Source organism: Melanotaenia boesemani, chromosome 20 (genome assembly GCF_017639745.1).
Source record: "Melanotaenia boesemani isolate fMelBoe1 chromosome 20, fMelBoe1.pri, whole genome shotgun sequence".
In the NCBI taxonomy this organism is placed as follows: Eukaryota; Metazoa; Chordata; class Actinopteri; order Atheriniformes; family Melanotaeniidae; genus Melanotaenia; species Melanotaenia boesemani.
Window position 1 is genome coordinate 21,278,328 of NC_055701.1, and position 24,773 is coordinate 21,303,100.

Sequence of the window (24,773 nt, forward strand, 5' to 3'; positions counted from 1 at the left end):
AAGAGCTGCAAGTAAACGGGTTACAGTTCACAGTGGTGTGCATCATTTTTTGGTCACTATACGACATATTCTATTCTATATTATACGTAATTTAGCTATTGCATCCAAAATCAAAACTTTTGAGTAAATATGCACAGGTGTGAACCATGAACCGCCAGTTTCCTTGTTCTCAGCGGAAAGATAAACAAAAGCAACAAGAGAGACAGTGCTAGCAACGGAAGAGCCGACCAGCTGATTACAGACAGCCGTCATGCTACTTCGTTGCCTAGAGCAGCTGAAAAGAATCAGAAAATCTGCAGAAGTTGTTGTAGGAATTATATTAATGTAATCTACTGAACTGAAAAATGCCACACATAAACAGTGTTCATCAAGTTAGAAAATTTTCCAAGTTTATCTGTAAACCGACTCTGATTTGTTTATTCCAAAAGCTCCTCCAACATTTCTGCGCCCTTATTGGTCAAAAGGTGAACATGTTGAAGGCGAGGGGAGAATACACGACGCTAATTGGCCGAGAATGTTTGACGGAAGCAACATGATAGGCTGATTTTCTCCGACATTTCAGTTAGCACACAGCTGACGTGGGTTCAAATCCCACTTCTGACCTCTACCTTTGTTACTGGCATCTATGTTACTATTAATTCTTTTACTTTATTATTATTATAAAACTTATATATCATTTTAAAATGATACTTTATGTCACGCTCCAGTTGTAAACCATCTAAAATACTAGTTTCAATTTACAGTGGTCCCTCATTAATCGCGTTCTAAAAATGTAACCAAATTGCTTCATTAAAATAATGTAAATTATTACATTAATTATAATATATTTTTCTAATAAATATATTAACATTGCCTATAAAGCTGCTGGGTTGTGTACAGCTTGTAAAAGTTTCTAAATGTTTGATATGTAATATTTTGATGTTGAGAGCATTTCCGTTCTCTTCACTTTGTATGATATAGTCATTTTAAAGCCATTTTATGATAATAAAAATAAATAAATAAATAAATAAAAAATTCAACCCTGAAAAACATAACATTCAGCTCTGGAGTGGTCAGATTGTCTCAGGTACGCTACTCAGGTTGCACACCATGCATTATCAAAGCAAATATGTTGTTTGGCTTTGCTTGTGGCAAAAAGTTGAGGAAAAAGTTAAATTCTTCAAGCAGCAGGCACAGCTTAATTAAACCGTTTGACAGATTGTCCCTTTATTCCCAATTATTATAAACACCTGCCCTCTACATACCATGCAGCCTATATATGGGTTCAGTTTTAAAACAATAGTTAGCTGATGAGAAGAAAAATAGGAACTCAAAGGGTAATGCTACATCCAGTTTGCCATGAAAATCTGAACTCAGAGCTAAGAGCGATGTCATACTAAGGTAGTCCGTGGTCCACTTCCACTTTAGAAATCCAATACAATTTAGTCACCTGCTTCACAGGAGTTTGCACATCTTAATATATTGATTTGTAGTGGCTAGACTACATGTGTACATATACATATATGTGACTGATTTAATGAGATTTAATTGATAGAGGGGCTAATAAAAAGTTTATTAAAGCAATTATCACTTCATTCTATATATGGGGCAGCCATGTTGAATTATAAAGTTCTCGTATCCATCTGAAATTTAATGCTCCAGGGTTACATTACTTACCCAAATCAGGATATATGAAAAAGAAGGCATCCCTGCACCGTGAAAAGACGTAAAGCAGCAGTTTAAAAACTATGTTTTACATTACATTTACATTTTATATAAACTCAAAAGATCTTTAGAGATAACTATTTTTAATAATCAACATTTTCATTAACTGTAATAGATAGTTTTTTTTTTATTCAAAACAAATCTAGTTAATCCCAAAAACTTCAAATAATAACCACATATTTGCTTTTGCAATATCTGTAGAGGGCAGCAAATGGCAGTGCTTTTTCTGCAAAGTTCCTAAATATTTGGCACTGCTGAAGCATTTCTTTTGGTGGCAAGCACTTTTCAGTCTATATTTTAGAGTATATTAACATTTTGTCATAATCAGAGACAGAAACACATCTAAAGGATCCCAAAAAAAAATATTTATAAAATTATTTCTCTTTGTAAGTTGGGTAAGACAAGACATTTTCTGTGTTGGAGGAAAAACATGCAAATTTGATAATTTTATGAGATTTATAATTAGATTTATAAAGATTAAAATAGATATTTATATCTTAATTTCTTAAAGATTGGGAATGTTCCTCCCACTGCGGTTATTTACATTTGGCAGATATCCTTATTGGGTCTATTCATTCATTCTTGTTTTGTCACATTCAAATCAAGTTTGTCAATTTCATGCAATAATTAATGATACAAACACAAACTTTAGAACTCACAGCACAGCACAGTTTACTTGCTAGTCATTTTGTACAAATAGTAGAAAGAGGGTTTGTGTCTGAAGGAGACAAACTGCATCACATTTGCCAGATAGATGTTTATACACAGAGACTGATTTTCAGAAAAGGTGTAAAGAGAATCACAGAGTCGAATGTTTTTAACATCCCATAAAAAAAGTTTTCACTAACCTGTTGGTGTAAAAAAAAAAAAAAAAAAAAAGAGAGACTTCAGTAATCACCTACATACAGTTAGAGAAATATATCTTGGTAAAGTTGGAGTAAACACAAAATAAACAACTTAAAAAGACATTCCAATAATCAGGTGGTGTCTAGTGGTAGGCCTAGATTTGTTTGCTGTCCTACGGTGCTTCAGCCACCCACAAACCATTTAAAAGAACATCTGGAAGTCCCAACAGATCCACAAAATATTTTTATTCTTTTGTCTGTTTTTTTTTTTTTTTTTTAGCTTAGTTATTTTTTTCTTATTCTTTTTTATGTTTGTACACATCACAGCCTGAAGACTTAGTAGGCTGACTTGCTGTCCATCACATCTCTGGGCTCTTTATCATTATCATCATCCCTTTTGTATCATCTAAAAAGCACAGATCCCTTCAACATGCCGCACACCCCTCAGAAAGCAATCACAACCCCGTTAATGGTTACATTTTAACTCTGTGGTTTTTAATTTTTGCACTCCTCAAGTGCTGATCGAGAAAGGGGGCAATAATTGCCATGCCCTATTACTAGAAGATTTCTACGCATTTTGAACGTCCACGTTCAAAGTCCCACACAGAGCAGACTGCTGAAGGGCCATGCTGAGTTTACAGGATGGCACAGAAGAACTTCTTCTCCCTGAACGGGTTCTCTGATGCTGGCACCGGCGACAACAGAGGGTCCTCTTTGGCATGAGCTTCGCAGTATGACATTAAGTCCGCTGCTGCTTTTGACACCTGCAATTCAATAAACAGCAACATGTATCAGTGCATGCAAATCTGTTATATTTAGTAAGCCAAGCTAACTAGCTTAGCTTAGCTTGACATAAATCTAAGCCAACCAACTATGCTTAGCATTGCTAAGTACTAGAAACAAATGCAAAAAAGTCAAATTATAAAATTATAAACTGTAAAATGTTTTTGGTATATTTGAGAGGAGTTGAAAGGCTAAATACCAAATATACCTTTTGACAGAATAAAGTCAACTAAACTTAGCACAAAAAGTAAGGAAATTTGTGTTTGGTCGAGTCTTTCTCCCTTTAATAATAACAATTGGTGTTGTATTATACATCAATGGAAGGCCCGATTAGACACCTTTACACCAAGGTATAACTTGTAAGGATCCCACTTCTGTGGAATGAGCAACACAGCTAAATGTGTGGATAGTCCCCCCAAAATGTACAAAATCCCCTGCAATATTCTAATTATATTCACACTTGTTTTGAGTCTTAAGTGATGCCAGGTTGGTCACAGTCAGTCACAGATGTATAACTGCTATCTGACTGACACCAAACTGATCAACAGACATGTAGAAGTGAGATTCTGAGTGGTCATCCCACATCATCAGAATCTGGGACTTAAGGCCAGACCTCAACCCAACTAAACATTTGTGGGATCAGCTTGGCTGTGCTGTACGTGATAAAGTCACCAACACAACCACACTGGTTGACTTTCAACAACTCCTGGAATGGGATGTAATCCCACAGCAAAATGTAACCAGGCCTTGTGACCAGCATGAGGAAGAGGTGCCAAGCTGCTGTGGCTGTGTTTGGCTCTTCCTCTCACTACTGAGGTTCCTGACAGTGCAATCATTTTACCCACCAAGCTACTTAAAACAAGAGTGAATACCAATGGGACGATACTGCAGGAGATTTTGAGACATTTTTGGGGGCACTACATACGTGTTTAGCTATGCTGCTCACTCCATAAAATGCACAATCCTTACAAGTTATACCTCATTGTAAACATGACTAATCAGGCTTTCCAAAAATGTATAATAGAACACTAATTATCATTAAAGGGGAAAAACAATAATCCAAATGCAAATTTTTTCCCAGTTTTTAGAGTTATCTAACAGCTTTTGTATCAATGGCAACTGAAATCTATTTATTAATCTGCCCTAATTTAAAGTAAAAATGCAACATGTATGGAGCAATAGCTGAGCTCGGCACTGTTTAGAATAAAGGCTGGACTTAATTGGTTGCATTTACAATGTTGCATAAAAAGCCAAATAACATGAATCTGACAAAAATAGATAGTTTAATCCTTTGAAAATGCTTTTTGAATCTCCTGATTTTAGCCTAAATTACTTTGCATGTGGCAAAACTTATTCAAATGTAAAGTAACATATCAGTAATTAAAATAATAGAATCTAACTCAACACTGGAACAACAGTGCACAAGCTCACCTTTATCCTGTCAATGTTGGCCTCCATCTTCAGCTGTTCCACCAGCTTCCTGGCCTGTGCGATGCTGGCCGTGTTATTGCTCGCCATGGGCGCTCTCAAGTCAGGTCTCGTCTGCTCAGCCTAAGTGGAGGAGAAAGAAATTCAAACATCCCAGACATTTCAGTATGAGGATAAACACAACAGGCATGCAAAGAGGAGTGCTAGTAACAGATACCCTGTTTATTATCACATGCCTGAGAACACACACTCACAGACACAGGCATATTATTTATGGTGTCAGTTGCTAGGCAGCCCCTGACAGTGAGGAGGAGGCAGAGAAGGTGGGAGGAGAGTGAGGGGGTAGTTCTCTGTCCAGCTCTGTATTTAAAATAGATAAATGTTTTTTGTTTTTTTTTTTAAAAATACTGGAATTACTGGAAAGAAATACTCTTCTCTGACAAGTATAGCCCACTGACAAGAAGCCCACTTACTGATACCTCTAACTCAGTATCATGTCAGAGCATTGTCGATCTTAGAAAAGGTCAATACAAAAAAAAACTTGATATGATAAAGTAATTCCCAGGTAAATTAATTACTTCTTTGAGACTTGTTGTCTTTCGGGGCAGCCATCTAGTCAGCAGTTAAGTGAGACCACACAGACGTGTTTACCCATTTAAATCTTTGCATGCTTTTACGAAATACCTCTCTTTGCATATTCTAATCTACACATTTATCAGTTTGCTCTTTAACTGCTTCCAAAAGGTCTTCTGTTAGGCTCATGTTTAATGGAAACTAGTACATTAGAGAGAAAAGTTTTTTTTGTTTTTTCAAACCACATATCTCATTCAAAGCATCTTTGTTTAATGTCTGTACACCTGCAGAATTACCTGGATTAAATTTTCAGGATCCCGGAGACTTATTTTTCCATCAGACGCTGTAAGCTTTTGCTAAATTAGCAAGTTTGATTGTTTTCTGTGCAGAGGTGTGATTTATTTAGAAAACATTTGAATTTTCTTGTTAAACATTGCAGCTACAACCACAGAAAGCTCTTTAGATCTTGACATTATGAGACAGGCCACTTTAAGCATAAAGAACACCAGACGGCAGAAATCAAAGGAAATTAAAAGATTCTACTTTTCAGTCACCAAACATATGTTTTGCACTTACTGTAACCTAGAAATGATCTAATATATGCTTTTTGTTTCTAATAGTTAAAATGATCAATTTTATGTGTGACGTGTATCAGATTTTTTTTTTAAATAATGCAGGCAATAGTCATCTACATTTTTCAAGTCTTGTTACTTGACTGTGTTCTTCAAATAACTTCATGTTTAGGTAGCTTTTTGTAAAAGTTAATAAAGGCTGCATCTTTGGAGAAACAAAGTAACACTACTGAACTTTGGCAGAATTTTCACACTTTGGTGCCGCATAATGAAGGTTTATTTGGCATGTGTCTTGAATCCTGTCTCTTCTCTGAGCCACTTCCAGCCAGTAAAAGTTGATATGATGTTGACTCTTGTCATATCTCTTGCTGTTAATTTTTCTTTTCCTTTCTTCCTTTGCCAACACCATCTTGGGTTTCTTTGCTGATGCGTAACGTTGTGCCATAAAGCAAAATGTAACCGCCACATGAGGCTCTGGGCTGAAACACAAAACAGTGAAGTGCTGTTTCTCACTCTTGGGTTGCTGCAGGGCAATGGTGGCTCCAGGATTGTAATAAATGTCAGTGTGCCATGGAAACGAGTAGGAAGCACAGTGTTTTATGGTCAGAAACTTATGTAATATTGCTTTAAGCACAGCTCGAAGAAACCTCAGCCTGGATGCCCTGACTCCACAAATCTCAAGGATCTATCATACAAACATAGTCCTGAACTATGTTCAACACAGTCTTTACCTGGGTTAAGATTAATCAAAACCATCCAGCAGAGAAGCCTTAAGCTGTGTATGAAGGCATCTGCATGCATTATATTTATCTATCCTTTTATTCCATCTCTTTATTGCCTGTCTACATAGCGTTAATGGCTCACGGTTGCTTTCCTATCCTAAATAACCTTGTTGATTAAATGGATCAAGCACTTTAATGCATCCACCTCCTTGGTGTTAGATCAATCGTCCCTGCCACCCCTACTGTCATTCCTCCATATGCACTGTGGTAAGGCTCAGTGTACTCAGTGAGGAGTAAAGCATGAATATTAATGTTCCACAGTGGCACATCTGCTCCTCTGGCCAGGGAAGTGCTGCAGCAATTAAAAGCTCAGCACCAGGTCACAGGTTACACATTATTGTACACAGCGATTAGGTTTGTTACTGTTGAACTGGAGATGGTACAGGGCTGCAGTGGTTAGTCTCAGCTGGGGTCTTATCCATGTGGAGTGTAGCGTCTCTAAGTGCTGGCAAGAATTTTCTCCTCACTTTTCCCGATTAAACTGCAAAAATTGTTATTCAATTAAATCAGGGGTATTAAACATTCAAGTTTTTGAGGGCCGCTGCCCTGCATATGTTCAATGTGTCCCTGCTTTAACAAACCTGACTTAAATTAATTAGATCCAGCAGCATATCAGGTTCTGTACAGTAAATCATTAATTTGAGTCAGGTGGGTTAGAGCAGGGAAACATAGCAAACCTGCAGGATTGCAGCCCTCGTGGACCGGAGCTGGACACCCCTGAATTAAATGAACAATTAGCTAAACTTTCAAGGACAGATTCACTGTTAAACCACAGTTTTTTAAACTGAAAGGATGTGAAGATCTGTAATATTTACCAAGTTCCCACTTTTTTAGGACTGAAACATTTCCTCTGACCTGAGCTGGAACATCTCTAAGACATCATTTCAAACCAAGTGACACTTTGAAGAGGATTTATAAGAACAACCTGCAGCAGACTGCACCGAATTAACAGTAAAACAAAACAGCCACTGCAGCTGAGGGATTCTGCTTTTTCTCAGCTCGAGGAGAACACCACCTTGTAGGGTATTGCTCCGTCAAAAAAAAAAAACAAAAAAAAAAAAACAGATATGTTTTGGTTTCAAACCATTACTGAGGAAATACACATTTTCAAAAGTAATAAGAACTATGCCAGGGGAATCTTGTCCAACTAAGGAGTTTTCAATCATTAGGAACAGAGCAGTCCAGTTTTTTTTTTTTTTTTTTTGTATTTCAGTTATAAGTCTCTGCAATAGTTCTGTAAAAATATGTCACGTCTGCGTGCAAGCTTCAGTTTTGTCCTCCACCAAAATAAAAATAGGGCAAGGACTTAGTACAAAGACACAAAGTGCAAAAATTTAGCCTTTGGTGCCTTTCATATCAAGGCCATAATATTGTTTCAACACTCAGGGGAGATATCAAAACAGGCCAGGGTATCTTCAGACTATTGATAGGGATTTATGTCACTCTTTAAGGTTTCTAGGATGTCTGTAGAAAAGTAGGTCTTCCGTTTTTACACAAAATGCATTGGCACAATAGCCTAATTTATGTGAAAGAAATGTTTTTAATAGCAAAACTATACTGTGCCTGAACAGGATGTCTTACAAAGGAGAGACTCCCTCATTAACCCATAAGAGCCCGGCGTGACATATTTGTCACATACAGTTTCTGAGACATTTTGCGTCAATTTATGGTATAAACTTTGTTCAAAATCCTGTTGAACACAATCTGATACTTGTCTTCTGTCCCCTAATAGATACCCAGAAGCAGAAAACCATATTATAATATTTTTAGTATATCACATGGTAATAAAATTGTTTTTATTTTTTTTGTTACATTTTGTTAAAGGGCCAAATAAAGACCTCATTTAAAAAATTGGACTTTTCTTACTATTTTTTCACGGGTCAGACGTTAATGCTTTAAAAAATTTCTCTTTTAGCTGAACATCATGTTCATGAAGCATTTGTAGTCAACAAACACTGGTTAAAGTTAGCAAGATGTTAAAATTCTCAGTACATTTACAATATCTCACAGAAGTGAGTACACCCCTCGCATTTTTGCAAATATTTCATTATATCTTTTCATGGGACGACACTGTAGAAATGAAACTTTGATAAACAGGACACCAAACTATAAAAACTAAACTTTGATAGTCATATGTCAAAGTTTAATTTCTATAGTGTTGTATCATGAAAAGATATAATGAAATATTATCAAAAATGTGAAGTATGTACTCACTTCTGTGAGATACTGTATATGCACATTTAAGTTCAACTAGGCTATTTAATTAAACTTTTGTTTTGTTTTTATATGTAAGCAACAAGGTAGGGCATTTTTTAATGTTAGGTAAGACTGGTACCATAGGTAGTTATATACCTGATTTAAAAAATTTTTAGTGGATCTTTTTCTAGAAAAAGACCATCAGCTAGTTAGAGCTCAAAATGTAGCTAGTAGCTAATTGGTACGTATGTCGAGTGGTGAATTGAAGACATGAAATTAAACTCTCAATTCCATTGTCAGTGTTGGTTAGCTCAGCTTTCTATCCATCTATCCATCCATTTTCTATATCGCTTAGTCCAATTCAGTGTCTCAGGGAAGCTGGAGCCTATCCCAGCAATTAGCAGGTGAGAGGCAGGGTACACCCTGGACAAGTCAGTCCATCACAGGGACAACACATAGAGACAAACAACCACTCGTGCTCATTTCTAGGGAGAATTTAAAGAGACCAGTTAATCTAATATGCATGTCTTTGGATGGTGGAAGGAAGCTGGAGTGCCCAGAGATAACCGAGACATACACAGGAAGAACATGCAAACTCCACATGGAAAGGCCACTGCTCCAACCTCCCCCCAGCCAAGGCTCAAATCAGTGACCGTATCGCTGTGAAGCCATGGTGCTAACAACCACACATCGTGAAGCTGAGCTTGGATTAATCAAATGTAGAACTATTCAAGTCTGGTGAATTACTCAGGGTTTCTTGTCCTAAATATGGTGAACAACCTATTGTGACAAGGTGGAGTCCACCTTTTTTTTTTTTTACAGGTCTTTCACATTTAAAACATTAGCATACTAAAGGAGAAGCCAGAGAGCTAGCTACAGCATGGCAAACCGGCAAAAAGTAAAACAAGTATTTCCTGATGCAATCTGATGTTTTACACAACTATATTGGTGGGTGGTGATTACAGTGCCAGAGCAGAGTTAGCATAGCAATAAACCAACTAATTCTTGAGAGTAAAATAGTAAATCTTTGTGAATAAAGTTGGATATTTTCTGAAATTAAACTGGCAAATTGAACAAAACCTAGAATGTCACCAGCCTCATTAGAATAGGTTGATTGTTTTATTCTGATTCATCCTAGTTGACTACAACATTTACCTGTTTTCCCCAAAAACCTTACCACAGCAGTACAGAACCTTTAGGATGGTAAGCTTCAGTATGACTGAGTGATTTAACTGGCTGCACCTGTGATGGTGCTACTGCAGGGTGTGTCTAGTGAAGCTGACAGAGGATTCTTACCACATAGAGGGATCACCAGGCAGAATGATCTCCTGTAACGTGGCAAAGTCTCTCATTGAGCACTCCGTTGTTTCTTCACTGTGTTGTGTAGAGGATGTGAAAAATTGTACATTATTTTCAGCAGCTTTTGCAGCATTCTTCTCTGGACAATCAGCTCCAGTGACTCAAGAGTTATCCCCAGCACAGAACCAGCCCTCTTAATCAGTTTGTTCAGCTTTTTTAGGTCTCTAGCTCTGAAGCTGCCGCCCCAGCAGATGGCTCATGAGTCAGGTGTGTTGCAGCAGGGAAACATCTAAAACCTGCAGGGTGCTGGCCCAAGAGATCTGGAGTTGGTGATCCCTGTTCTTGAGTTTTAACTTGGTTACTGTTTTCCATTTTTATTATGCTAACATGTCAGTTTTCACCTAATTTTATGGCACACCAAACCAGATTTCACATTTAAATCATGAGTATGATTCTATTGCTTTGTTAACAGCCATCACAGCTTGGTAAATCCAATGCATACATTGTAAAATGTTCGTTCTTGGTAGGAAATTTTAGACAAACATCTATTTATGCATGAAGCCTGTGTGACATAAATTTCATTATCTGCACCAATCTACATGGGCTGATTTTGGCCCTCTGGAGTTGACAGAGGACACTAAATTCTTGTAAATTTGGATGGATCTTCTTTAAGAAAAAGAAAAACAAAACAGAACATACCCAAAAAGGAAGATGAGATGTATAATAATAGCATGGACACAGACAGTTACTGTCATTAATTAAAAAAATTATTAATTAAAAAAATAAATAAATAAAAATAAAGGTAAAGGGAGTAAATGAACCAAGCTTTCGCTGGATCTTTTTCCTGTGTATTATTAGAGTGTGTGAAAATGCCACCCTGACATTTTTATATCTACGGTGTGATGAGGAGATGTTGACATGTAGCAGATGCCCATGCTAAAACGGCTGACACCTTAAAGGCAACAAAAAGATTTCCAAGTAAACTGTATTGTTCCTTTCGGCTTCATAAGTTCTTCAGTTTTCTTTCAGGACAAGGCTTTACAGCTGACCCTCTGTATCATAAGACCTGTTTTCCCTCTTTCCTGTCTGTCAGCTCCTCACATACATTCACCATAGGTAGATGTTGCATTTGGTAAACTGTAAAAGCTCAACATCGCCTGCAATTAATGCATTCAGAGGGACGTGGATCTTAAACATTTTTTATTTACACAGAACTTTTTGTTGAGCTGTCGTGATCAGGTCAGAATGACGTCTGTGCCACTACTAACCACTCGTGATGTAATGCTATCAAAGCGACTGCTGTTTGCTTTCCTTCTTGTGCTATATTGGCTCTTCTTCTTGTCTTGGCTTACCTTGTCTGCTTACTCCTCCACACCCCTGTGTTAGGCTACAGTTCACTCAGCAGTTTGTGTCCGCCACGCTCTCTGTAAACAGCGAGAAAGAGATAAAGACAGGTTAAAGAGTGTGGCTCAGAGCTCTGCACTGGCTTAGGCGTTTTGTGCGTAGCCTCTGTCTTCTGATTACTGTGGGTAAAAATGTCACAGCTCCTTTCCAGGGAAAATGCTGAAGAAGAAACATCAAAACACACTACAAAAGGATATGAAGTCAAGACCACATGAGAAAAAACATTTTCAGTTTTAATTTTGAAAGGTCTTTTTTTATGTTTGTTTTTTTTTTTTATTACCATTTACTAGGAAGTGAACTGAATAAAACCTGCATGCATATAGATCCTTCCCAAACACAGCAATGATTAACAAAATCAGGTGCAAACACATTAAATGCTTTTTTTTTTTATTCCTTTAAGCTGTTTTCTGGTCAATGCTGATCTCAACGTTCTCTCCACCAGACTCTCTCCTTCTTCCTCTTCAGTTCAAACAGATTAATTCTTAATACATCTGTGACTGTGCATCTCAGTCCTCTGCTGCCTCTGATAAATGGACCAATTACCCTGAATGAGCAGATCTGCAGAGGAAGGGAATTCCATCCATCGTAAATCATGGCAGCACGAAACATTAAAGCAATGTTACGCTGAGGCATCCATTAAAAAAACCTCACAAACAGTGACTCAGTCCCTGAGCTAAAGTATTGTAGCAATGCTGAAACTGCTAAAGTTAAATAAAAACTGCACAAAACCCAGAAGAAAGAGGAAGATGGTTTCTGTCCCCATCCTGATTTACTGGAGCCATTAATCTGCATGGTTACACTGTGTCATGCAAGCTGTGTAACGATTTTAACAGTGCATCAACCTCAGTTACTGAGAGGACAACAGTATGTAAGAGTTTTTCCAAGAAAAAAAAAAAGAAAAAGAAAAAAGAAAAAATGACAGTGTTGCAAATTGAAACCCTTGACGTGGACACTATATTATGTTACCAGTACATAACAATACTTCTGTTATATGTTACTTGGCAAACATGTTAAGCATTGTTTTTGAGAAGTTGCCACCATTGCAAAGCAAATGCAGTTTGACTTTGGGGAAAAATGTATTTTCATCCATCCATCCCAAGAAATGAGACCAAACTGGACTGGATGTACACACAAACATGGAAGATAAGTTTGCTTCCTGGTGAAAACACATGGTCAACAGTTGTTATTATTATTATTATTATTATTATTATTATTATTTGTTCAATAACTTTTAGTATATAGCAAGAAGATCAATGTTCACCTGAAAAAATATTCCTGATATCCATTATCAAGAACTTTGCATTCATTTTTTATTATTTATTTGCATTTAACACAGGTTTGTATCATTAAAAAAAAAAAAAACTGTTGTAAAACGATATCACTAACCACCCTTATTGACATTACCCTTCCTGCTTAGTGATGGTTTCACAAGCTTGTGATCGTGTTTTACCTTATTTGTTTAAAGCAATAGTTCACTCATGGAGACAGCTTATCGCTGATCAACTCACATTTCCATCTGCTTTCCTAAGAAAGTGCACATTTGTTTGGTTTGGGTGAGTAGGAGCAAAACTTATATAATATGGGAGTAGCTTTGTTAAAACTAGGTTTATGTTAACTAAGTTTGTAAGTTTCAGCACATTCATGCACATGTTTATTATGTTTTGATAGGTTTTCATGTAGAGTGAATGAGAAAAGAAAAGTAGCATATACTGTTTAGATCAAGGCATTGTTTCTTTCTTATTTTAGGGTTAGAATTATATTTTAAGGATTCACCCCTGCACAGCTATTACAAGCTTTAAAGACCAGAAACTGTTTCTTGTACAAGTCTGGAAATATTTCTATTCATTCATTTCATTTTCTTTACTGCTTAGTCTATTACGGGTCGCAGGTAAGCTGGAGCCTATCCCAGCATTTTACCAGGTGATAGGCAGGGTACACCCTGGATGGGTAACCAGTCCATCGCAGGGCCAACACAAAAGTAAACAAACAACCATTCACACACACACTCACTCCATAGGGAGAATTTAGAGTCACCAATTAGCCTAACATGCATGTCTTTGGATGGTGGGAGGAAGCTGGAAAACCCGGAGAGAACCCACGGATACATGCAAACTCCACACAGAAAGGCCGCTGCCCCCCAGGTTCGCACCTCCCCCCAGCTGAGGCTTGAACCAGTGACCTTCTTGCTGTGAGGCTGTGGTACTAACCACCATACCACCGTGCAGCCCAAATACTTTTAATATGTTTATGCCTGATATTAAATTAAGATTCTTCAGTCACCTTTGAGATTCTTAGGTGAACATTCAAGAAAACCTTTTGTCACCTACATGCCAACCAGATCTCTCAGAATGTAAAACAGCTATGTTGGTCTACAGCGGCATTGTTGCAATTTTACTATAAATCATCAAAAATGATACAGTTACTATGTATTCCTTACAAATTCCCTACAAAGACAACTTAAACATAGATTTAAGTAAACAATAAGCTGAAAGAAGCTAGACAAGACAGTCATTTCTCCTTTAATGCAAAATGTAAAATATTTTGTTAATAGTTTAAAAAAAATGAAAAAAAAGCATATATGTTTCAAAGCAGGAAAGGGGTGCAAGCCATTTTCTAAACAAATGTTTTGGTAATGTTGTGCTTATGCCAGTGAATTGTACTGAGAGGAAAAACGACAGGAGATGCATCATAGGCCATGAGCGGTGATCCATTTCTCTCCTGCGTATCAGCCTTCTGCTTCCCATCCCTCCCTCTGTGGCGGACAGGTGTTCAGTGATGAGACTGAAACACCCCCAGCAGGCTCTGTCCTGCTGCTAACACTGCCGAATCAATCTGACCCCCTCTGTCATACTTCCCCTGCCATTTGAAGATTTTTATTAACCTCTTCCTCTGCGTTTCAGGGGTTTATGTTCAAGACGAGGCCTCCACAGATCTGAATATAGCTGCTTGAATCAGGGTGTTGCTGACTTAAAGGGTTATTATTAAGTGCTGCAGGAAACATCCTGAAGAGGAAAATATAATTCCTGGCCTGTCGAGAGTGACGATCTCCCACGCATGCTTGGTTTTCCTCCCCTTTCTTTTTTCTTTAACACACACCTTTTTTATTCTCTTTTTTTCTAACAGCATCCAAACTGAGAAATTACAGGAGCCAGGAAGGGAGTATTCTGTCCTCTGTAATGCCTAGGGTGTGAAATCAGAGCATGGTAATTAAAAATGTGTCTCTGGTTCAGCCATCTGGACCCTGGAGAACCGGTTATTAACCTGCAAGGGTCTGCAGGGACAGTGAAAGGCAGGAAGCAGCTATGCTCTGAGGGCCTCTTAAGCCTTGTGTCTGCCTGCAAGCAGTTAACCATTAACTAAACCCTGTTCCTTTATTTATTGTTGTTAGATGGCAGCCTTTCACAGATTTCAATGCACTTACAGCAATAATGGTGGCAGATTTATATCTTGACATTTTTAATAGTGAATTAAACAATGTCTCTTTGTTCTATAGATTGGGGTCACATTTAATAGACAGGTTTTCATCCAGCTTTGCTTCCTGAAATAACATTTGTACAACACAACTGTTTCTATATTGCAATGCAGTTAATTTCAATCCTTTTATTTATTTTAATATGGGTTACAGAAGGCTTGGTAGTTTTACCATTTGCAGTTGAGTAGTATTGACCAGTCTTCTTTTAGCTTTTATGGTTTTTTTTAGTCTATGTGGAGAAATGAACTGTAATTACTGTTAGCTATTGTGCAACAGGGACTGAGTGTTTTAGACACCGATTACACCCAAAGGTACCACCAGCAAATATGGTATCAGTTGCTAATTTTTACAGTAAAGTCAACACTTCAACACTGGAAATGTCAGATATAATTCTGCAAGGAACTTCACCAACCTCGACTTTAACATCTAGCATCGATTTTAAACATGCAGGGTACCCCACATGGTCATATTTCAGCATGCAGGGTACCACCCAGCTGGTGATCACTCACAGAGTCAATATTTTTAATACGAAACTTGGTTGTGTTTTTTCTAACCCTCATCAAGTACTTTTATTTAAACCTACTTCTAATGCACTAGGAAGGAATAGCCACAGGAACAACTGAATGTAAAGAAGAAACTTAACATGATGGGTCTATACGACTATCCTCCCTCATGAAGTTTTAAAAAAACAAACATGCACTATAGAATGATGTTTTTGCCAGTTCCCTGTGTTTTGAAAAATGATGGTGAAAGGGAATGGAGGATCTCAGTGCACCCTTTATGTTAAAATTATGCACTTGCAAAATTATATAAAGGACCAAATCATAGATAACCCTCCAAAGTGGATCCTGAATACAAATGATTAAAGTTTCTATCTATATCTTTTCTAGGGCCTTTGTGTTCATTGCAAGACTGAGCATGTTTTAATCAAAACTCTAATCAGGAAACAGTGTTGAAATATGCAAGTACACCATATTTCCACCTTGATATGAGTCCAGTAAACATGTGAAATGAGTGAACTTAACTTGCAAATGTGCCACTTTTTTGAAACATACACCTTAAATAAATATATAGCTCAGTATTAGATGTATGTGGATTGCGCTACATGCCACAGATAACAGCTGATGATCATGCGTGTCTTAACACCCATTTGGGTGAGCTAACCTCTAAAGACTCATACACGACATACCAGCATGCCTCAGTGTTAATGACTCAAATTTTATTACTGTAAAAGTTGACACTGTTCTTTTCTGAGCTGAATGAGTCATTTTCCCTTTTTTTCTGAAGTTTCTGTAAATCACACATATGCACACCCACAAAAGAAATCCTGTGGATTTTCAATAACATAAGAGCAGTATTAATAACTTAAAAGACATGGCAAAGGTTCATTCATCGAAGTGCTCACAGTGTCTGGTGACCGAGTGACTACTGTCCTCAGTACGTCACAGGACAATGAGCTGCACTCTACGATGTCACTGTGAAGCAAGAGGCTGTCACATGCTCACTCAAAGAAAAAATACAAATAATTTTTAAAATACTAGAAATATGCTAGAAATAAAGTTAATCAGGAAGATCAAAATAAAAAGTAATTGATGGTGAAACATTCTTCCAAAGTGACCTCAGTGAGTTCAAGTAACATAAAACTGGCATCCAGAGTTATTATTGACCACAATCAAGACAATATCGACTATTGAATGTAATATAGCGCGGCTTCCTGCCCTTGAACACGAGAAAGGCCACCTATCCCTGAGCTCACAAAGACAGAGAGAAAGGGATGGGGCAGCTGTCAGACCATTATTGTTTGTTGTGATGATACTGAGAGTTACATTGAGCTGCTTTTTACCTCACAGGTCCTATTAATACCAGGCTCTGAGCTGCACTTGGTTTTGACCATGGAGCTCATGAAAAAGCCCCAGGAGGTTTGCTCTAGCCTTCATTATAACAATATTTGTGTCGTATAATATACTAGCAGAACGTTTCACTAGTATTATGTGTTTTTAGGATGTGCCCATGTGTTGTATTTATTTAGGCTTGTGTTTCTTAAGGTTTATCTGTTAAATGTTGACAGTGCACTTTGAGCTCTTTGCAACTGTTTTCCAATGTGGTTTCTTATACTGCAAATGGCAAATAAACTGAACTGAACTGTCCTCCCTCTCATACAACATTGCTACTTTAACAATATGTAACAGAAAACTAAAAACAAGCTCCTGTAAAAACTACATTTCTACAGTAAAAACCTTCTTGAGCACACCTAAATGACCAAATTAGTTGATGGACGGGAATTATAATGATCAAGCCAATGAGGCTTGTAGCATTGTCAGTAGATATGCGACATTACCCAGACACAGGAGATACAGGAGTTGAGTTCCATACTAAAAGAAAACTGGATCAATTAGCTTGGATCAAGAATATTCAACTTCCCAAACCCTTTACTGCCACCTTTTTATACTTACTGTTACTAGCCCGCCCTAAGCTGCTGTATGAAATCTTCTTGGTGAGCAAGCAATAATGAAACAGATATCTGGGTAAGAGCTTTCTCATCTGCATGGTTTGAATATAGACATCCTCAAAGAAGCTAAGTTACCATCGCATGATAGTTGAGGGTTTCAAGACTTGACCAATGTTTCTGTATGTTTTAATAATGCTGATATGCTTTCACCAAGTCCTTCTGAATGATGATCAAACAGCATCACTTCCATTAAGATCCCACAAACAGAGCCATAATCTTGTCTCTTTCTTAGAACATGTTCATTTAGAGTTATGACTTTATATAGTAATGTAGGCAGCAAAATCCACATTCAGAAGCTAACTACTGGGGATGTTTTTCTTTTAGCTTCAATTTTTAAGTTTCTCACAAGAGAAATGCAGGGTTCAGTGTAAGCCACTAAACTGTGTTGCTTAGTGTCACCAGAGGGTAACAGTATAGGCTATGTTGCTAGTGGCTGGAATTCAGTATAAGAAGTAGCTGTTTTGGTAACCAAATAAAGGAGGGAGAAACTAAATGATGGATATTCACAAAAGGAAAATAGAGAAAGCTCTCAAAAAGAATTGCTTGAATCTCTGGGTGTATCTAAAATGTAATATTAAATTTGCAAACACTCCAGGTGTTTGTTTTCTGTTCATCGTGTGTCTGCATGGTCAATTATATCATTTTAATCTTTACCAATTTTTGTATCTATTCACATATATCTCCATGACCCCTTATAAGTTTTTTTTAATATCAGGCAATAAGAGTGCATGTAAACATTTTTGAACATCAGAATTTGTTTAGTTCTTTCACTGTTTCCATTATTTTATTTTTATTCCTTCTTTTTGTCATTCACTTCTTCATGGAAATCCAGAACAGCAGTGGAAACCCTGCTAGTATCTTGCTGAGGACACTATGACTCTGACTGTGGAGGCCATGATTGGTGGCTGTCCACTCTATCTTGTAAGACACCAGGATAATTGAGTCTTTTTTTCTCAGACTTAATTGGGGAACCAGCTAATCATGGTGTGTTGGGATTTCTGAGTAAATGGAAGAAGGGTTAATTCTTGTTGCATAATATTAATTAACTGTAACCAAAAAAGCATTAAGTGTGCATAAATGTAATCAAGGTGTGCAAGCTGTTTTTGGGACTTCTCAGGTCAAAACTAAGCAAGGCAAGGCAGTTTATTTGTATAGCCCATTTCATGTACAGGACAATTCAAAGTGCTTTACATAAAACAAAGGCATTACAGATATTTAGAAATAGTAAAAGGCATCAACACATAATCACAATAAAATAATAAATTACATTAAAATGATTAAAAGCAAGATAAGTTTAAAAAAAAAAAGTTACTTTACAGATTTCATGCATAGGCGCATGAGAATAGAAATGTTTTTAAAAATTTAAAAATGTCTACATTTGGTGAAAGTTTAATCTCCACTGGCAGTTTGTTCCACTGGTTTGCAGCAAAACAGCTAAATGCTGCTTCTCCATGTTTAGTCTGGACTCTGGTCTGGACTAGTTGACCAGAGTCTTTGGATCTAAGAGCTCTGCTAGGTTGATTTTCTCTGAACAAATCACAGATGTATTCTGGGCCTAAACCATTCTGGGATTTGTAAACAATCAGAAGGGTTTTAAAATCTATTCTGTGACTGACTGGAAACCAGTGTAAAGATTTAAAAACTGGTGTGATGTGTTCAGTTCTCTTAGTCCTGGTTAAAACTCTAGCAGCAGCGTTTTGGATGAGCTGCAGATGTTTAATGCTCTTTTTAGGAAGTCCTGTTAAAAGACCATTACACAAATCCAACCTACTGGAGATGAATGCATGGATGAGTTTCTCTTGGTCTTTCTGGGAGACTAAACTTTTAACTCTGTTGATGTTTCTGAACTGGTAAAAAGCTTCTTAGTGACAGCTTTGATGTGGCTGCTGAAAGTCAGGTCTGAGTCTATCAACACTCCCAGGTTACGAACTTGGTTGGTGATTTTAAGAGCCCGAGTCTCCAGGTGTTTACCAATGCTGACCCTCTTCTCTTTGCTACCAAACAGAATAATCTCAGTTTTGTCTTCATTTAATTGTAGAAAATTCTCCCTCATCCAGGTGTTTATTTGCTCCAGACACTGACACAATAAGTCTATTGGACTGCAGTCATCTGGTGACAGAGACACATAAAGTTGTGTATCATCTGCATAACTTTGATAACTAATGCTATAGTTCTGTAATATTTGACCCTAGCGGGAGCATATACAAGTTGAACAGAAGAGGTCCAAGGACTGACCCCTGGGGGACTCTACAAGTCATGGCCACTCGCTCAGATTCATAGCTGCCGATCGTAACAAAATAACACCGGCCTTCTAAATAGGACCTGAACCAGTTAAGGACCGCTCCAGAAAGTCCAACCCAGTTTTCCAGAGTGTGCAACAGGATTCTGTGATCTACAGTATCAAACGCAGCACTGAGATCCAACAGAACCAGGACTGATACTTGACCAGAATCAGTTTTCAACCTAATGCCATTTAACACTTTGACCAGAGCTGTTTCAGGGCTGTGATGAGGTCGGAAGCCGGACTGAAATTTATCAAGATTTCCACTTTCATTTAAAAAGTCATTAAGCTGGTGAAATACAACTTTCTCAATAATCTTGGAAATAAAAGAGAGGTTAGAAACAGGTCTATAGTTGTTCATTATGGAGGCGTCTAGAGTCCTTTTCTTTGGGAGTGGCTTAATAGCAGCTATCTTTAGTGACTTGGGAAAAATGCCCGATGCCAGTGAGCTGTTAACTATAAGTAGGAGATCACTTTCTACTGAGGTAAAAACTGTTTTTAAAAAGTCTGATGGTATCATGTCCAGAGTGCATGTTGTTGATTTCAAATGCCAAACTGTTTCTTGTAGGACTTTTAAATTCACCATTTTAAATTGCAACATAACATCAGAATTATTTCTGGGTTTCAGACACAGACTAGTTTTCTTGTGTGACTGTGTGGAATTAATATTTTGCCTAATTGTTTTAATTTTTTGGCTAAAAAAGTTGGCAAATTGGTAACTAACTAAAATATTTCTTTTTGTTTCCCATGAAGAAATAGGTCAAAGTTAAAGAAAAAACAAAACAACTGAGTCTAATTGTCAGGTTAATTTCCCTCACATATGAATTAAATGTGTGGCTGCCTCTTGGTCACACCACCATCACCACCCATGGTCCTTTGATTAGCTTGGACATCTGTGCCACCTCTAGCAAGCGCTGCTCATCCTGCCATCTTAGAGGCTGTGCTGCATGTGTGTATGCATACATACATACATGTGTGTATTGTGGGTTAATCTAGGTCCCAGATGGGGGGGAGGGGAGAAAGCAGTGGCCCAGGAAATGATGCATCTCCTGGGAGTCAGGAAGGCAGCAGGGTGGAGGCTTATTGCTCCAGGGAGTGCAAATTTGCTTTATTACGTTTATCACATTAGATAATCCAAGCCTGCTGTGTTGGTTTTTTTGTTGGATTAAAGCAACGACCAAGTGGTTTTCTTTTCATAAAATGTTTAAAGTGTTTAAAACCTTTGATGTGGGGGTTGCATAACATCAGAGCAGTTAGTGGAGTAGAAACAATGCATGACACTGGCTGTCACAAGAACAGCTGCAGAGTTAAGACGCAAATAAAACAAAAACAAAACACTTGTTCTTTTGTTTGACCAGGTAGAAAATGCTGCCAGCTTCCAGTCAAATAATGCTGGTGATTTTTTGCTGCGAGCAGGTGGGTGGTTCAGATTATCCTGCACTTTGGAAAAAAAACCACCCATTGTTTAAAGGGTTAACTTCCCTTCCCTTGTGTCACAAATAATAGCTTTACCAGCTTTTGTTAATCAAGCTCCCTGCTCTGTGCTTTAGCTGTAACGAAGCCGCAGGATTTTTTGCATTTTGCTTTGAGTGAGAAGGGATAAACATACTTTTCCTCTGGAATCAATCAACATGCAGTGAATACCAAGGCTGGTCTCCTGGGCTGTTAACAATATTACAAACATCCGGACTTGTTTAGATTGCAATGAGAGTGCTCTGCTTGAACCATCTGAGATATCAACTCGCTTTTTACTGCATGTGTAGCTGAAAGATAATCAGCAAGCATGTGTGTGTCACAGAACTTATCTGATCTGTCACGAAGAAATAAAATTTGCTTGTCAAATCTTTTTGGTCAACATTTACAGGACTAAAAGACTTACAGCTGAAGAAGGATTTCAAGTGTTAATTTTGGACATTAGACTCAGGGAAAACCTGAGAGTATACTTGCCTCTGTAAAGAAAATGTGAGCTGCGCCCATTTTTCTTGCTCCAACTGCAACATTCCTAGAGGAAATTAGCATGTGCCCCCAGGTTTTTTCTTACTATTGATGCTGAGATAAGCTACCGTCAGCAGTCATGGATAAGGTGACAAGGAAGAAGGACCCAAACGTAGGACGATGCGACAGGAGGCAGACAGATGTGGGATCTGGGATTTATTTTAAAAGAACAGAAGGTGCTAATAAGTACATGTATTAAACTTAAATAACAAAACTCTTAACTGACTAAAAGAGTGACAGACAATGCACAACTAGGAGTAGGCTACAAGAGAAAACCAGGACAGTATGGACAAGAATCTGGGCCTGAACAAGGGGTTTTTATAGAGAGAGCTAATTACAAATAAGAAGCAGGTGTCAGTAGCTTACGATCAGGTGTGACATGAACAGAAAGTAACTTTAACTGAATACACAAGGGTAGTTTCTACAACGGGGATCTTGATCTGCAATCCTTGAGGGCAATGATCCTGCAGGTTTTAGATGTTTCCTGCTCCAACATACCTGATTCAAATGAAATGCATCCAATTTGTTGTCAAATTCTACACAATGACCCATTCATTTGAGTCAGGTTTGTTGAAGCAGGGAAACATCTAAAGCCTCCAGGACCGGATGTTGAGATACGTGCTGTACAACATGAGACAGGAATGGAGATAACATAGAGGACTCCAGAGAGTTTAAGACAGCCTAAACAGAAAACTAAAGAACAAACTACTGCAGAATCCAAAACCCACAGACTATGATGATCTGATGCAGTGTGTTTCGATGATGACACATCAGGTTTTTTTAAGAACATAAAAAATAAGCATCCAAGACTCAATGACTTTGAGGCTTGATTATTTACAGACATGGTTTAAAAAATATAAATTAGAGATTTGAAAGTTGAAATACTATAAGACAAGAGAAGGGAAATTCTTGGAATTTAGAAAATGCATAAAAGAACAAGTGAGCACAGGCCCTGAAGGTGGAGATAGATAGATAGATAGATAGATAGATAGATAGATAGATAGATAGATAGATAGATAGATAGATAGATAGATAGATAGATAGATAGATAGATAGATAGATAGATAGATAGATAGATAGATAGATAGATAGATAGATAGATAGATAGACATGAACTGAAAAACACCTCTGGAAACTTGAAATATGATTTAGGATTTCTCTAATGGCTGGATCTTAAAATGTTTGGCTACAGCTGGAGACTGAGGTTAAGTCTTGGCTGACGAAAACCACAGAAATCACAGAAATTGAAGTTAGAGTAATTTAACTTAAATTTTTGTGTTATTCTAAGTTTTTGACTTGCTGAAGATTTTCTTGCATTGCAAGCTAAAGCTTTGTGACTTAAACATTTCTGGATGCTTTACCCTGACCTGACCACAACACAGTCAAATAAATTTCAAAATCACGGCTGTTTAAAGCAAACAAGTACGGGTACAAAGGTCATAGATGTGAGCACAGCCACATCCTCCCACTTTGTATTACCTGTTCACTTTTTCTCAGGGAGATGAGATCATATGGTTTACATTAGATTTGGGGAAATTAATGCAGAAATAACTAGGCTTTATAGCCCCCCTTTTTTTAAAGTTTTAAAATGATTGGAAATGTCAACATGATAATAGCTGCTTATTTCTTATTCTTTACCATCTTTCCTCTGTTCCTAGCCCTGCTTCCTATCACTAACACTCTATTCAGTGGGATTTTAACTCTCCTTAACTATCAAGGTTTTTTATATTTCTTGTTTATCGCTGGATATTTAGAGAGCAGCTCATGTAGTCACAACATCGATGCGTTTGGAGCTGCTATTCTTCAACCCGCCTGGACAAGAGCTATTGCGTAATTCTGACTCGCAGTGTGCATTTGTAATGGCCCTGGATATGTAACACAGACGCACACACAATTGGATGACTTAATATGAGTTGTGCATGACGATGCCTTTGTGTGACAAGCAGAGTGTGGGACAAACAGCACATCTGTGTTTGTTTTCTATATTTTCTTGTGATCGCATACTGGTGTCGTACTGTATCTGTCTATGGGCAGCATTAAAACAATCCTCCCCCTCCCCCTCCTCCTCCTCATCCTCCTCCTCTCTTGGCCATCTGCCTGATACAACCACTACATGGAGTTTGTGTGTTCGACTGCTTTCTCTTCGTGGCATGGCGCGCGAGAGGGTTAAGAACAGCAAGAAACCCTCACAGGAAGCTTGTGGGATTCCTCTTTGCTTTTTTTTGCTTCCTCCTGTCTTTTTCATTCCCCTCTGTCAGCCATACCAACCCCCCCTTTTCATCTGTCTCTTTCCGTATCTTTTTCATCCTCTCTGCTCATGCAAATATCCCCTGAAACAGATGCCCTTAATTCCTCTGGCTCCACATTATAAGATCTGCCCAATACTGAGGAAACGAGAAGAAGGGAGGAAGAAGTAAAGGGAGGAAGGTGGTCTGGTCCATTCTTCTTTAATTTTACAGATACACTTATATGAAAGGAGGTAATGGTAGAGTAATGGAGTATTAAACAGTGGTTTACCTTCAAGCAAGGAGAATATTAGTGATTTTTAGAGGGAGGAGGGGATTCCATGTTGTAAACCAGCTAGCGGCATCAATCTCATCCCTCGAGCACTGACGAGTGACAGCATGGACATGAAAAAAAAACCCTCCTCCTCTGGAACACACCCTTTTTTGGATACGATTGACCCAAATGTCGTCCAAGCACAGAAAAAACAAACTGCATCTGCTGCAAAAGAAAATAAAAATGTTAAAAGAAAGAAATCCTACCTTTGTTGTGGTTTTTCTTCAGTGAACCCCAACACATCCAGTCCTGTGGAGGAGTATCCACACGTTCACCCCTTTTTGTCACACAGTCAGTCAGCCGATTACATCCACACACACTCCTCTCTCTGTACGCCTTTCTCTCCCTCTCTCTATCTACTCCAGCTGAGA

At 37.9% G+C, this 24,773-nt stretch overlaps 1 protein-coding gene across 1 annotated transcript; it reads right to left on the reverse strand.

Annotated features, from left to right (window-relative positions):
• Window positions 1-2,359: 2,359 nt before the first annotated feature.
• Window positions 2,360-24,773, reverse strand: LOC121631769 (guanine nucleotide-binding protein G(I)/G(S)/G(O) subunit gamma-2). The gene is made up of 4 exons (XM_041972840.1): window positions 24,609-24,773; window positions 11,535-11,606; window positions 4,764-4,883; window positions 2,360-3,313 (listed from the first exon to the last, which is right to left on the reverse strand). The coding sequence occupies exons 3-4, from the start codon at window positions 4,848-4,850 to the stop codon at window positions 3,185-3,187; spliced, it is 216 nt and encodes a 71-aa protein (XP_041828774.1). The 5' UTR covers window positions 4,851-4,883; window positions 11,535-11,606; window positions 24,609-24,773; the 3' UTR covers window positions 2,360-3,184.

Bases quoted from the DNA above. Each gene is read 5' to 3' on its own strand.
- LOC121631769 (XM_041972840.1), bottom strand. From the start codon at position 4,850: ATGGCGAGCAATAACACGGCCAGCATCGCACAGGCCAGGAAGCTGGTG. The intron at 3,314-4,763 runs GTGAGCTTGTGC...ATTGAATTGCAG, and splicing joins CCAACATTGACAGGATAAAG to GTGTCAAAAGCAGCAGCGGA.